General features: G+C 38.4%; 1 protein-coding gene and 1 long non-coding RNA gene across 9 annotated transcripts in view; one reads left to right on the top strand and one right to left on the bottom strand.

Moving 5' to 3' along the window:
• The window catches only part of LOC147027640 (uncharacterized), a 167,937-nt gene that overhangs the window by 65,302 nt on the left and 88,523 nt on the right, over nucleotides 1-14,112 (bottom strand). Inside the window, exons 1-2 of one of the 7 annotated variants that reach the window (XR_015057165.1) lie at nucleotides 412-1,284; nucleotides 117-251 (exon numbers count right to left, since the gene is read on the bottom strand). The exons of 2 other annotated variants lie outside the window; for them this stretch is intronic. This is a non-coding gene — a long non-coding RNA (uncharacterized LOC147027640). 4 more of the 7 variants (XR_015057166.1, XR_015057164.1, XR_015057168.1 and 1 more) reach the window with 4 other exon arrangements.
• On the top strand, nucleotides 4,211-8,538 carry FOXQ1 (forkhead box Q1). 2 transcript variants are annotated; one of them, XM_085877166.1, is made up of 2 exons: nucleotides 4,211-4,376; nucleotides 4,560-8,538. In XM_085877166.1, the coding sequence occupies exon 2, from the start codon at nucleotides 4,586-4,588 to the stop codon at nucleotides 5,495-5,497; it is 912 nt and encodes a 303-aa protein (XP_085733292.1). In that variant the 5' UTR covers nucleotides 4,211-4,376; nucleotides 4,560-4,585; the 3' UTR covers nucleotides 5,498-8,538. The 2 variants fall into 2 exon arrangements, with proteins under 2 accessions (XP_085733292.1, XP_085733291.1); XM_085877165.1 differs by having other exon boundaries at nucleotides 4,211-4,459.

The raw sequence follows: 14,112 nt of genomic DNA, 5'->3' as shown, positions 1-14,112 counted from the left end.
GTATTTTAGTATGATGCACACAAGACGATGGATGATACAAGGAGTGCATTACAGAGAAGGAGGTGTTTCAAATTGAGGTGTTTGACCGTTTCCGGACCAGGCGCTTTGTGCGTCACCTGTTTACGCAGCACTTGGGGGCATTTTTAATCTGCCAGCCAAACACAACCATCCTGCAGGCAGTGAGCAGCATGACTCGAACATTACTTTCTCCAAATATCCCGCTTGCCTGTAGGTCGACACACTATTTTTTCCTGCGGGCCACAAAGCGTAGGTACAGAACAAAGATCCAAAGCACAGGATGCAGGATGAACACTAAAAATGAGAAGGGAGGAGGTTGGGGACTGAAGTGAGATGAGACGTTTGATGGTGGTGTGAGGGGGGTTAAGGTGAGGTGGGCGACTGATCCCTTACCAGCCAAGCCGATGGACGAGTTTTCGAGTGAGCGCTATGTTGTCCTCCTCTTGGCCTTTAGTACCGAGACTTGCCCGACTCCTACCCTTTGTGTGTGTGTGTGCGCGGCCTTAATCTTTTCGAGTTTGTGTGCGGAACCATCAGTCTCAGACGTGAGCACCTTTGTGTCTTGACTGATGAGGCTTCCTGTTTTCAGTGGCATCTCGCAGCAATTTGCTGGCTCTTTGTTTCGATCGATTTCGACAACTGAATCCCTATAGCGGACGCGCCTCTTGCCTTGTTACACGCGCATCCGTCAACGACCCCGTATATACCGCACCTCTTGTTTCGGAACTATGCATGAAGCACCACACCGCTTGCACCTGATTGTTAATCCATTCGGAAGAGCTAAATGTTTTGTTTTATCCCCAGCATCCTTTTGTGACGACAAAAATTTGCCTTTTTCAGACAATATAAGAATAATGCATTTGAAGAAAAAATAATTTCGACTAACAATCCATAATTGGAAAAAATTCATCATCAACTCTTTACAGAGAGTCCATCGGTTCTGTCGAAGCAACAGTCTCTTGGCAAGGGTTTTGCACATGGGTGGTTTGCCATTGCCTTCCCAGAAGTCACTCAGGTTGGGAATTTGTGATTTGTTCAGCGTGCTTGTAGTGATAACTCGCCGACTCTTTACAAAAGATATAGTGGGGTTTTGTAGATCCACCAAGGACCAATGCTGCCAGACAGGTCTTCTGACCTAACGTCCACCTGAGGGACGGCGCCGTACAATGATGCCTCCTCCCTCTGTATGTGAAACACCAGGATGGCAGTTTATCGCTGGACCGAGATTCTAACTCAGGCAAAACAGGTCAAAAGTGAGTGCGTATACCTACTTTGTTAATCTATCCAATCAGAAGATGGAATGGTTATATGATGTCAACAGGCATTCATATATATATATATATATATATATATATATATATATATATATATATATATATATATATATATATATATATATATATATATATATATATATATATATATATCCCCAACGGTTCTGTGATTTTTCCTGGTGTGTCGACTTTGATGTCCATCGGCACACAAAATTTCTGCTTTCGATATCACCCGGAAGGCACCGATCTTTAATATCCGTCACTCACTCAGTCAATGGTTAGAAAGAGCTGTAAATATATATATATATATATATATATATATATATATATATATATATATATATATATATATATATATATCATCAGTCGGGAGAATAGAAATAGTCAAACCGTGCAGCGTACACTGCAACACAATCAAATTGTCCAAAGCTATCGAGACGCTGGCTGTGCTTGGTTCCAGTGGCCATACTCGCATCACTCCAGCATTAAAGCGAAGCTAATATTATTAAAGTCGTTCAGGCAGGTCATGTTATAGACAGAGTTTCAAGACCTTCAGAGGAAATATCCTTTTTGGATTTCTGCTTCACGCGCATCATTTCATCGGAGCAGGGAGAGTTTAATGAAGTGTTCATGTATTAAATAACACGGTCATGGTCACAATGATTGCTTTTCAGATCCGTTTACGGAATTTGTCAAGATGACTGTTTACGTCGAGTGGATAAAGAATTGTTTCTTTCTCCAGTGCCTCGTGCTGTGCGTTCGATCCTGTCCGGTCGCTCACTCTTAGCAACAGGCACTTTGGCTCCCATGGGTGTGCAAGCCAAGCACCGTCAATGTGAGTTAAAAGAGGCCTTTGTCCTGCAGTGAAAAAATTCTGAAATGGACTGGTTTGTCATGGTGTGGGATAGTTCCGGGAGAAAGATTCCAAAAAGGAAAAACAGGTTTAAAATCATCCCTTCCCTCGCAGTCAAAACAATTACAGGAACACGTGATGCTGGATCATACCAGGAAGGTTTTGGTCAAGAAAGGTTTTGAGTTATGGTTTAATTACTTGGAATGTTGAAACATTATTCTGAAATTTTTTTTGCCCTTTTCCTTCAATCGCTTGACTGTCTGTTGCAGTTAGACTTGCTTGGCATCTCAACTGGACGATTACCTGTCAGATTGGTGATTCGAAGGTCGGCTGTTGCATCTTTGAGCACGCCGTCTGTTGGATGGGATGCCAAGCAGGGTGACCATCTACGAGCATGAGGTGGTGGACATTAAAGATCCCTCGGTGTCTTTCGACAAAGAGTAGGCGAGCTATCACCGGCACACTAAACACATAGCAAATCCCATCCCTGTCCAATTGCAAGCGAAAAAGTTCATACAACACCTTAGCCAACAGTCTTGAGAAAAAAGGACGCGGGGAGAGTCTGCGAGTGGCAAATTTGATTGGTCGAGATGACGTAAAATGGCGTAATATTTTGTCCAGGTATTGTTAAACGGAAGGTTTTTCAAAGTGCCAAAAAGGCGATTTGTGTTCTACATCACTCAAGTATACAATTCCATTGAAATAAAATAAAGATTTTAAAGGTTGGAGAAAAAAATATTTTGGGGAGAAATTTACTACCGTTGATGCACAGTCCTTTACACAACCCTATCTAACACGTCACACTCGATCTTCATCTCTGTTGTTTGTGTCCTTTATGACGTCCTTAGAAACAGTAACTTTCATGTTTTGAATGATATTAATTTTGTTTGACTGCCAGACAGGCAGAGAGACAAAAACAATTGTATCACTCTCTGCAAGTGCAAGATCAGGATGAGATTCTGCCCAATTTTTCCAAATTCAGAGCCAAAGTACAGTCCTGTGAGATCGCAGGTTCGTTTTCCAATTTGTGTTCAAAATACAACGTTCAACTGAAATAAATTGTTCCTCAATTATAAAATGACAATCATAAAATGATAAGACAGATGGATCGACAGACAGACATGAACCAATTGCTCAACCCCACTTTTCGCTTCACGGTCGAGAGATAGACTTCGGGCAAAGACAAATGTTGGATGACAGAATATCACTACAACTGGCCTGTCTGCTTCAGTCAAGAGACAGACAACATAGATTGGTCAGACAGGACGTTAACACTGCATCGATTGCCAATTAGGGTCCATCTACATATTACGTATGTATTCAATAATGCATTCAAAAGGATTACGTGACCCTCACCACCCCACCCAGAATCAACCCTCCTCCTCCATTGATCAATACATGCTCCATCCTCTGCTAATGTTTCCTCTCAACTCCCCCCCCCCCCCATTTTTTTCTCACTCATTCTCCCATATTCCCCCATACTCTTCATTTTACATCTGATGTATCACAGCCACAGAGTTTTCCAGTTTCATCCACATATTCATATTATAATACATGAAGATTGGAGCAATTATAACGTCGATAATTATATCCACATTCAAACTAAGTTCACCTTGAAGCACAACTTCTCCATTACGCTTGGTTTCCATATAAATACCCAAATATCCTCCTTGGGATCCTGACATGTTAGGCATGACTGCATTAATATCGATATTCCAACAAATGCTTTCGTAATATTAAATCGGTCTATCTTCCTTCACCAAAGCACATCAAAGAAATGTTTTCCAACCGAGGCGTAGAGAGTCGGGAGCGATGAAAGCGAATGTCGGAGCCCACATGTGTCTGAATGATCCCTGTACAATGGGTCTGTGACTAGTGAGGCGCTTTGGCTCACTCTTTGTCTCGAGGCCTGCGTGCTGTAGGGAACTCGGACAGGTAACCACCACCACTATCCCGCCTCCTTCACCTCCACCCATCTCTCAAACAACATGTGCACTCCTTCACACGCCTTGCCCCTTCTCCCTCCCACACCTTTTTCACCTTTCCAATCGAGGCGATAAAGACAGGCACACCTACTTGCACGTTGCTACACCTGCGCAGAACGCCTGGCGTCAGTAATGGGTGCCGTGCTGTAGGTGTGTGCAGACAACCTGGGTCACCCGTGGGCTGTCGCCATTCGCATTGAAGAGACACACAAAAAGGATTGAAAATACGGACATTGTAAAACAAAGGTGAATGAAAATTCTCCCAATCTTCACCGTTGTTGGCATTGTGCATGGCACCTCCTCTGTCGTAAAGGTGCTTTATAAGAAAGGTAAGCCAGCAGGGCCACCTGATCTTTTCTTTGACGATTAGTGGAGGTGCACTGATCGCACGCTGCCAGTGAATAAATTTTCCCACCGCGTCTTCGACAGACCTCTGACTCCCTGAGCGAGACCTGATGGAGACCTTTCCTGACGACGTAACGCCGGTGGCTTTGGTGCAGCCACAGAGACGTGATCAGCTCCAGGAAAAGTTGCAACACTCTTCCATCATTCCTGCAGCGAGCAAAACTGGGGATGATACAGGTACCTCCAACTACACCTGTTGCCCTGAGATGACTGCGGCGCGTTCTGGAAAACCGTACATGCGACGTCCAAAGCCTCCTTACTCATACATTGCACTGATTGCGATGGCTATTCGAGACTCGCCCAGTGGTCGTCTGACCCTCGCCGAGATCAACGACTACCTCATGCGCAAGTTTCCATTTTTCCGTGGCCCCTACACTGGCTGGCGGAACTCGGTCCGGCACAACCTCTCGCTCAACGAGTGCTTCCTAAAGGTGCTGCGCGACCCTGCCCGCCCTTGGGGCAAAGACAACTATTGGATGATCAACCCGAACAGTGAATACACCTTTGCAGATGGAGTCTTCCGGCGCCGCAGAAAGCGCATATACCGAGGTAGGACTGTCGAATCCGTAAATGGATCAGGATCCGCGACTCGATCCGTAGACCATGCGAAGGATCCGAACTCGACTCGAAAGTTCTGCAGCCCATTCGCTATCGAGAGCATTTTGGGCAGAACGAGTCCTGGACCCAGCCCGTGCCTATCTCACGTGTCTACCGTTCCCTCAACGACCTGCTGCGGACTCTTACTACCTGTTCGAACCTCTACTTTCATAAGTAACACAACCACTGTGGAGTCTCATCTTTGCAGTTCATTTTCATTCTGCTCGCCACTCAGACCATTCTTCTCTCTGCGGCTGGATGGAGAGGAACTCCAGCAGTGGTCCCGCCAAGGTCCAGCAGCGTCTGAGCGGGTGTCGGCACTCATCCATTTGCACCCGTACAGCGTCGAGAGACTGTTGGCGTGAGCTCACGGTTTACTTTGTACGTATCACCGCGGATCTCATGAATTATCCCATCTTGCTATGTGTACATGGAACTGCCACAATGTGGAGAACGAGTGCTACCAGTGTGTACCAACGCGACCTTACAGATCATCATCATATCGACATTATTCTCACTTCAAACTGCTTTATTATAAAACAGCATAAAAATGTGTCCTTCACTCAACTACAGATAGATTCAATGTGCATGTCGAATTCCGATGCAATGTGTAGTTCTTTTTAACATCATCAGCCATTTTCTCGTTTTCTACCATCAACACCAAATCCACTGTGTTTTTAACTTGCAGTTCATATAAATGGTTCACAATAGAATGAAATGTATGGCAGTGTTGTCGTAGAATAAGACAAATGTATCTCCTTCAGATTACCAAAGAAAACTACATCAAAGAGGAAGTGTGCAAGCCTTGATATTTTAAGTATCCATCTTGATGAAAAAAATACACTTGAAACTTTACATTTGGGTTATATAACTGTGGAATACAGAAACACAATGAATGAAAAAGTCAAGCTTGAAGACGATGTAAATATGTATAATATTGTTATTAATGCATACCATATACTACAAAATAATTAGGCATGGCTAGTGATGCTGGGATCGATACCGGGCGTAGTGGCGTGCGCCTGTAATCCGGCTACTCGGAGGCTTGGGTTGGAGGATCGCTTGAGGACGGGGGCTCTGCACTGGGCAGGGTGTAGAGCAGCCCGGAATCATGGCGAAACCCAAATCCTGATCCCTGTGTCGTAAGAGGCGACCAGGGTTGCGTCAGGAAGGGCATCCGGCGTAAAACCTGTGCCAAATCAGTATGCGGATCATAATGGATGATCTGCTGTGGCGACCCCTAACGGGAGCAGCCGAAAGATGAACAACAGTGATGCTGGGATCGCAGGTTGAGATCCCACATCCCAGGTTGATTTTACAAATACATATATATATATATATATATATATATATATATATATATATATATATATATATATATATATATATATATATATATATATATATATATATATAATCATGTCCTTGAAATTAATGGAAGAGTACACTGATGGATGCAAATGTTCTTGTCCTGTACAACCCCCTCCATGATTACTTGCCAAGGGCTGAGAGTATTTATCAAGGAGGTGAGAAAGGGATTTTGCAGAAGATCCAGGTTGGAGTGGTGGAAGTAAAGGAACAGCTAGGTAATCTAAGAGAAGATAAGGCTCCGGGTCCAGATTATATGCACCCGAGAGTATTGATGGAGGTTGCTGAGCAGGTAAGCGAGACGTTAATGGATGTTTTCAATAGTTCCCTGGAGTCAGGACAGGTACCGGAGGATTGGAGAGTAGCAAATGTAACACCATTATTTAAGAAAGGATCCAGAGAAGAATTGGGAAACTACAGACCTATTAGTTTGACTTTAGTTGGGGGGAATGTGTTGGAGACATTAATTAGGGACCAGATGAGGAACCATTTCAACAAATACTAACTAATTAAAGGAAGTCAGCATGGGTTTACCAAAGGTAGTTCCTGTCTAACAAATCTTTTAGAGTTCTATGAAGCAGTGTCTGATTGGGTGGATCAGGGAAAGGTGGTGGACATGGTATATGTAGACTTTAAGAAGGCATTTGATAAGATACCACATCAGAAGTTGTTAGCCAAAGTGAGGGCTTGTGGAGTGGCTGGTCAGGTAGCTAATTGGATTGCAAACTGGCTTAGTGGTAGGAAGCAAAGAGTGGCTGTGAGTGGGAGGATGTCTTGCTGGGAGGATGTAAGTAGTGGGGTACCTCAGGGATCAGTACTCGGACCATTACTATTTATCATTTACATCAATTATTTGGATAATGGGGTGAAGAGTAGGCTTTCCAAATTTGCAGATAACATTAAGCTTGGAGGTAAGCTGGATAGTTGAGGGGGTGGTGATCAGATGCAGGAAAGTATTGATACTTGTATAGATTGGGCAAAAAAGATTGGCAGATGGAATTTAACCTGAGCAAGTGTAAGGTGTTGGGGATGGGAAAGAACAATGAAAATAGAGATTACAGGATGCGAGGGGTAATTTTGGAGAGTGTCACAGAGGAGAAGGATCTGGGGGTGGTAATAGATATGGAAGGTAAGCAGGCAGCAAGGTGCCAGTCAGCTATCGTTGGAGCAAATAGGGTTTTAGGTTGTATTTGTAGAGGGATAAATTATAAATCAAAAGAGGTGGTGTTAACATTGTACAGGAATTTGTTGAGGGCCACATCTAGAATATTGTGTGCAGTTTTGGTCACCACAACTCAGGAAGGACATAGATGCCATAGAGAAGGTTCAGCACATGGCTACTGGATTGATTCTGTGCCGAGCTAGACTCAGCTATGAGGAACGGCATTAGAAAGGAGTTGGTTACTTGGGCATACCATAGAGATGTTCAAAATAATGAAGGGTATCGATAAAATAAGTGCATAATAATTATTCAGCAAAGTATACAGTGATAGGACCAGGGGTCAGAGCCTGAGAGTGAATAAGAAGGGAGTGAAGACAAGGGTGTATTACTCAGAGAGTCGTCAATGCATGGAATGGTCTCCCTGGAAAGATAGTGTCAGCAGAAACAGTGGATAAGTTTAAATTGGAATTAGATGGGTACCTGGAAGTTATGGAGATAGAGGAGTATTGGGATGTTGATCAGACTTTTGGTAGCTAAAGTATGGATGGGTCTTGTCAAGGGGTGTTGTGTGGCTGATGTGTTTCTCACCCAAGAACCGCCTTCGCCCCCCCTCCCAGAACGAAAGAAATAAAATAAAAAATACAAAAAAAACCACACACACACTCCCACACACAAAAACATTTTTCTTTTTTTTAAATATAAATTGGTTTGGTGTTGATGTGGCACAGGCACGATGGGCCAAATGGCCTCCTCCTGCATATAATTTCCTTGTGTATCCATGTGTATTATTCTTTCTCTCTCTCTGTCTCTCTCTCTCTCTCTCTGTCTCTCTGTGTCTCTCTCTCTCTCTCTCTCTCTCTCTCTCTCTCTCTCTCTCTCTCTCTCTCTCTCTCTCTCTCTCTCTCTCTCTCTCTCTCTCTCTCTCTCTCTCTCTCTCTCTCTCTCTCTCTCTCTCTATGGTGCTCTGCCCTCATGTCTGAGGGAAGGTTCTTTCCAAAGCAGTGTCTATGGCAAGCATTAAACTTGGTGGTTTGCAATCTCCTTCCCAGCCACAAGCCTTAATTATCTGTAAAGAAATAAAACAAACAAAAAAGTAAAGTGTTTCTTCCATTTTGGAAACGAATAGTGTGTACGTGACATCTTCATATCAACGTGCGGTGAGTGCACTGGTTATACACTTTATTGTGCATGGGAACGAGTGACACACCCCTGTTTGTACTCGAGGTTCACGTCCCTACTTCATTCACAGCAGCACAAGGCTGCGGGGTGACATCATTGGCTGAGGGCACAGCAATGCCCTCTGTTGGTTAGGGCAGGAATTTGAAATTGGACCATGGTGTCGGAGATGGCTCGCCGACTCTTCACGAAGGACATTGTGGGATCTTTAACATCCACCAACGAGAGTCGGGATTCAAACATCGGCTAGACAGCTTGGAGGTGATGCACATCCTGCCACATCTGCCAATGTACATTTTGTGGACCGGAATAAGTGAACGGATCTGGTTTCACCTTCTCCCGACCTCCATCTTTTAGTACTTTTCATATTTTATCATTTCACGTAGTCCCACAACACCCTGGTGGCTAACTCACCGCCCCATGGGATGCAGAGCGCCACAAATGTTGGGCCACATGAAATCTTCCAAGCCATTAAAAAGGAAACGTGACAAGCACATGTGCCTCCATGAGGTTGAAGTTTGTCAGTGGTAAGACAAATGCAGGTCGTGTGGACGGCCGGCTATTTCACACCCTAATTAGCTCATGCTGATGGCGACCTGTTCTATTGGTGCATCTTCAGCAACTTCTCGAGACACCGGAATGATCACATTACAATACTGTATTAATAATCCCCTTTATCAATTGAAACACCTTTCGGGAAAGCCAAACAAACTGAAACGGTTTGAATGAGGATGGCAAGACCTGAAGTGAGGCAGACACGTGGTCTCATGACATATAAAAAAAATTATTGGGAAAGGCCAACATAAATGGAACAGACCTCTGCATGACAGACAGAAGGAATAAATAAATAAATAAATAAATACAAGAAAACAGTGAAACTGACATTCTTGGTACCACCACACATATGGGGGTTGGGGGTGGGGGGTGTCTACTCACCGGTGATGTACCAAAGTTTGTTCACGGCATTAAGAAAATTCGAGTTTGAGAGGGGTTCTACGAGGGTCAAAGTGGGTCCAAGTACTATTGTTCACTTACTTGGAACATAGTTCCGGGGAGCTTATGGGATGGCACGTCGTCGGTCCGTCCAGTCATCCATAAAAACTTGCAACTTATTCTCTGAAACTAGACACATGATTTTGATGAAACTTGACTACAACCTTCATCACCTGTGATGTACCAAAGTTTGTTCATGGCATTAAATAAAATCCATAGGTATTTACTATCTTCTCTATTACATATTGTGTGTGTGTTATCCATGCCACCAAGTGGTTCCCTCGTTATCTGATCCAGCCGCTATCAGGTGAGTACCCAGGGATATTGCCCTTATTTTTACTTCCACCACTGAAGGTGAAGGAGGTTGTTCTCATCCCTTTCTGTCCGTTTGTTTGTTACTTGCAAAATCGAAGATTTCTCAAGTATATTCGTCAGTCGATTTTGTTATTCTGTCCATTTGTCTGTCTGACTATTTGTTTCTGTCTGTCTGGCTATCACTTACAGACCACAATTTAAAACCGATCTTCACGAAACTTCACCACGTGGTAGAGTTTGCCATCAGGAAGAAGTCCTTTGTTTTTGAGGTCAAAAGGTCAACAAACGCCAAAGGTCAACAACTTATGTGAGATTTCTAAATTCCTCAATTTTCATCCGATTGACTTGAAATTTGAAGAGGATTTATATTTGGTCATTGAATTCAACCACCAATTATTTTTGAGGTCAAATTTGTTTTATGGATTTTGCAAGTATCGTGCTCTGCATGACATCTTGTTCTCGTTTGTCTGTCTGTGTGCAAGATATCTCAAAAGGTTGTTGACCAATTCGGATGAAACATGGTGGACAGGTTGGGTGTGTGACCGCGACGAATTGGTTCGATTTTGGTGATGATACGAATCCGGAACTGCATGAGGATTATTTAATATTTAAAGTGATTCTTCACCATTGAGAGATAGAACCAAAAAACGATATACACGACATGGCCAAAAGTAAATAAATGTATACCTGCTTGTCCAACATCTCATTGCAAAATCATGGGCATTAATATAGATTTTGTCCCCCCTTTGCTGCTATAACAGCCTCCACTCTTCTTGGAATGCTTTACGTGAGATGTAGGAACATTGCTGCAGGGATTTTCTTCCATTCAGCCACAAGAGAATGAGTGAGTTCGGACATTGATGTTGGGTGTTTCGGTCTGGTTCACAGTTGGCGTTCCAATTCATCATAAAGGAGTTCGATGGGGTTGAGGTCAGGATCTGTACAGGCCAGTCAGGCCATATATAAATATATATAAATATATATATATATATATCGACATATATATATATATATATATATATATATATATATATATATATAAATATATATATATATAAATATATATATAAATATATATATATATATATAAATATAAATATAAATATATATATATATATATATATATAAATATATATATATATATATATATATATATATATATAAATATATATATATATACATATATAAATATATATATATATATAAATATATATATAAATATATATATATATATATATATATATATATATATATATATATATATATATATATATATATATATATATATATAAATATAAATATAAATATATATATATATATATATATAAATATAAATATATATATATATATATATATATATATATATATATATATATATATATATATATATATATATATATATATATATAAATATATATATTTATATATATATAATATAAATATATATATTTATATATATATAATATATATATAAATATATATAAATATATATATATATATATAAATATATATATATATATATATATATATATATAAATATATATATATATATATATATATATATATATATATATATATATATATATAAATATATATATATATATATATATATATATATATATATATATATATATATATATATATATATATATATATATATATATATATATATATATATAAATATATATATATATAAATATATATAAATATATATAAATATATATAAATATATATATATATATATATATATATATATATATATATATATATATATATATATATATATATATATATATATATATATATATATATATATATATATATATATATATATATATATATATATATATATATATATATATATATATATATATATATATATATATATATATATATATATATATATATAGAAACAAATAAATATATATAAATATATAAATACATATATATATATATAAAATAAATATATATAAAATATATATATATATATATATATATATATATGTAGGGTGAATATACTGGTTCTGGCTCACTTTTCCCCATGTAAATGAATGGGGGATTTTCAGCGATTCATATTTTTTTTCCCTAAAAAAAAACCCCCTTTTTATCCCAAGGTATATTTATTTGTCTCCCCTTTTAACCTGGGGACACTTTTTTTTTCAAATAATCCATACAATAAGATAAAGATTTGTTCAAGTACTAAAGTGGTAATGTGATTTGTTAAAGGTGATTCGAAATAAATATCTAAAACGTCTAAGCCTCGGGACACTCTTTGTCAAATAACCGATGCATATTGTTTAGCTCACTCATTGAACCTATAAAGATTTGTTCATTCTCAAATTCCTTCAATAGTTTAATTTTCTTTGCACAATAATCCCCATCTAAAATATTGAAAAACAAAACATTTGAATCTTTATATTTTTTAAGATACCCCTTTTGTGCCATAATGAAATGATAAACTTCTCTTAATGCTCTTGTCTGACCACCTCCTGAGCCACATATCATTTTGAGATTATAGTAAATTGTTTTTTCATTGTTCAATTGATAACCATCAAAGTTTTCAATCCATTCAAGGATATTCATTTTTTTTCTTTACATTCTCTAACTTACTACTTTTTAAATTGATTCGCTTATTTGTTTTATTTACCTTTGTTTTAGTTATTTTTTCAATAAGACTTATTTGATTTTTTCACATTCATTATGTTTTCCATTTATATACCAAGACTGAGATTTTCTCCACTCTTTAGTTTGATTAATCCTTGGTTTGACCATTTATATATTGCAAAAAAACGTGGCGGTAGCCCTTAAAAAACCCTAACCCATCTTCCCATCATTAAAACACAATCTATTCTATTCACTCTATCATACAATATCCATATGGAACACAATCTATTCCATTATCTAAAATAAATCTCTTATCATCAAAGGCTCCTAATGCCTTTTTATTTACTTCTTCACTATATATGTTATGTTTATAACTTCTTATTGTATTCATTTTCCTATATTCTTCTTTCTTATTCATCAAACAATTATAATAATTTCTAAAAGTTATTGATTTCTTTATTACATATTTCTTTATTCCCTTTAACCTCTTATCAATCTGATCACCATACTTGTAAGCATATGCCTTTGCTCTCAATCCAATAAACTCACTCATTACTTTTCCACCCAACTCATCCTTAAACTTACCAATAACCTTTTCATTCTTTTTGGAAAATAACTCACTCTTCTTGCTGAAATTACTTGTATCATATACTCCAATATTTTTCTTCATATCTTTATAAACATCATCAGTTTTTACATCTAGGATAAAACTATCAGTGTCCATATACAACAATGAAACATTTTCACCATACTCTTTCTTTAAGTCATGATACAAATAATCATACATCAATATCTTTGATAAATCAAGAACTGCTGTTCCAATATAAATTGGTTTATCCATTACAATACTTTCCTTTTTCATATGAATTGCAGAAAAGTTCTCTGAAAAAACCTCTTCTCTCTCAAAACTTGGTTTATTTATCAATCTCGAAGCTTCTTTCCAAGATGTAGCGAATCTAATGTTTTGCCTGTTTCTAACATTTTCCATAGTCTTTCCAAATACAGCATTATTCATTAATTTATAAAAGTCCCCTTCAAATTTTACTTTTGTATTTGCTCTCATATCTGTATTGAATTGAATATACTTTTTCACCCAAGGACTTTGTTTAAATTTTAAAACTCTATGAATTTTGGCTACTCTCAATCCTTCTCTCAAAAACTGTTTTAAGCTTCTCTGATGCAAAACATATCCCTCTTTATCATAGAATGTTGTTAATAACTTTTCTGTTGATTTGCTTTTAATATTAAAACTTTTATGATAATCACTGAACCATTCTTTCTTTGGGGTTTCTTTCTCACATGCAAAAGGAAGGTCTTTATGCTTATTATGAAGATCACTCGGGCACCTCAAATCAACTTCAA

Source organism: Eptatretus burgeri, chromosome 4 (genome assembly GCF_056783735.1).
Source record: "Eptatretus burgeri isolate ZD-2024b chromosome 4, Ebu_testis_v1, whole genome shotgun sequence".
Lineage (NCBI taxonomy): Eukaryota > Metazoa > Chordata > Myxini > Myxiniformes > Myxinidae > Eptatretus > Eptatretus burgeri.
The sequence above is the reverse complement of the archived record's forward strand: the minus strand, read 5'-3'. Positions and strand labels throughout refer to the sequence as shown.

What these genes read in the sequence shown, in the direction of transcription:
- FOXQ1 (XM_085877166.1), top strand. Translation starts at nt 4,586, where the DNA reads ATGGAGACCTTTCCTGACGACGTAACGCCGGTGGCTTTGGTGCAGCCA.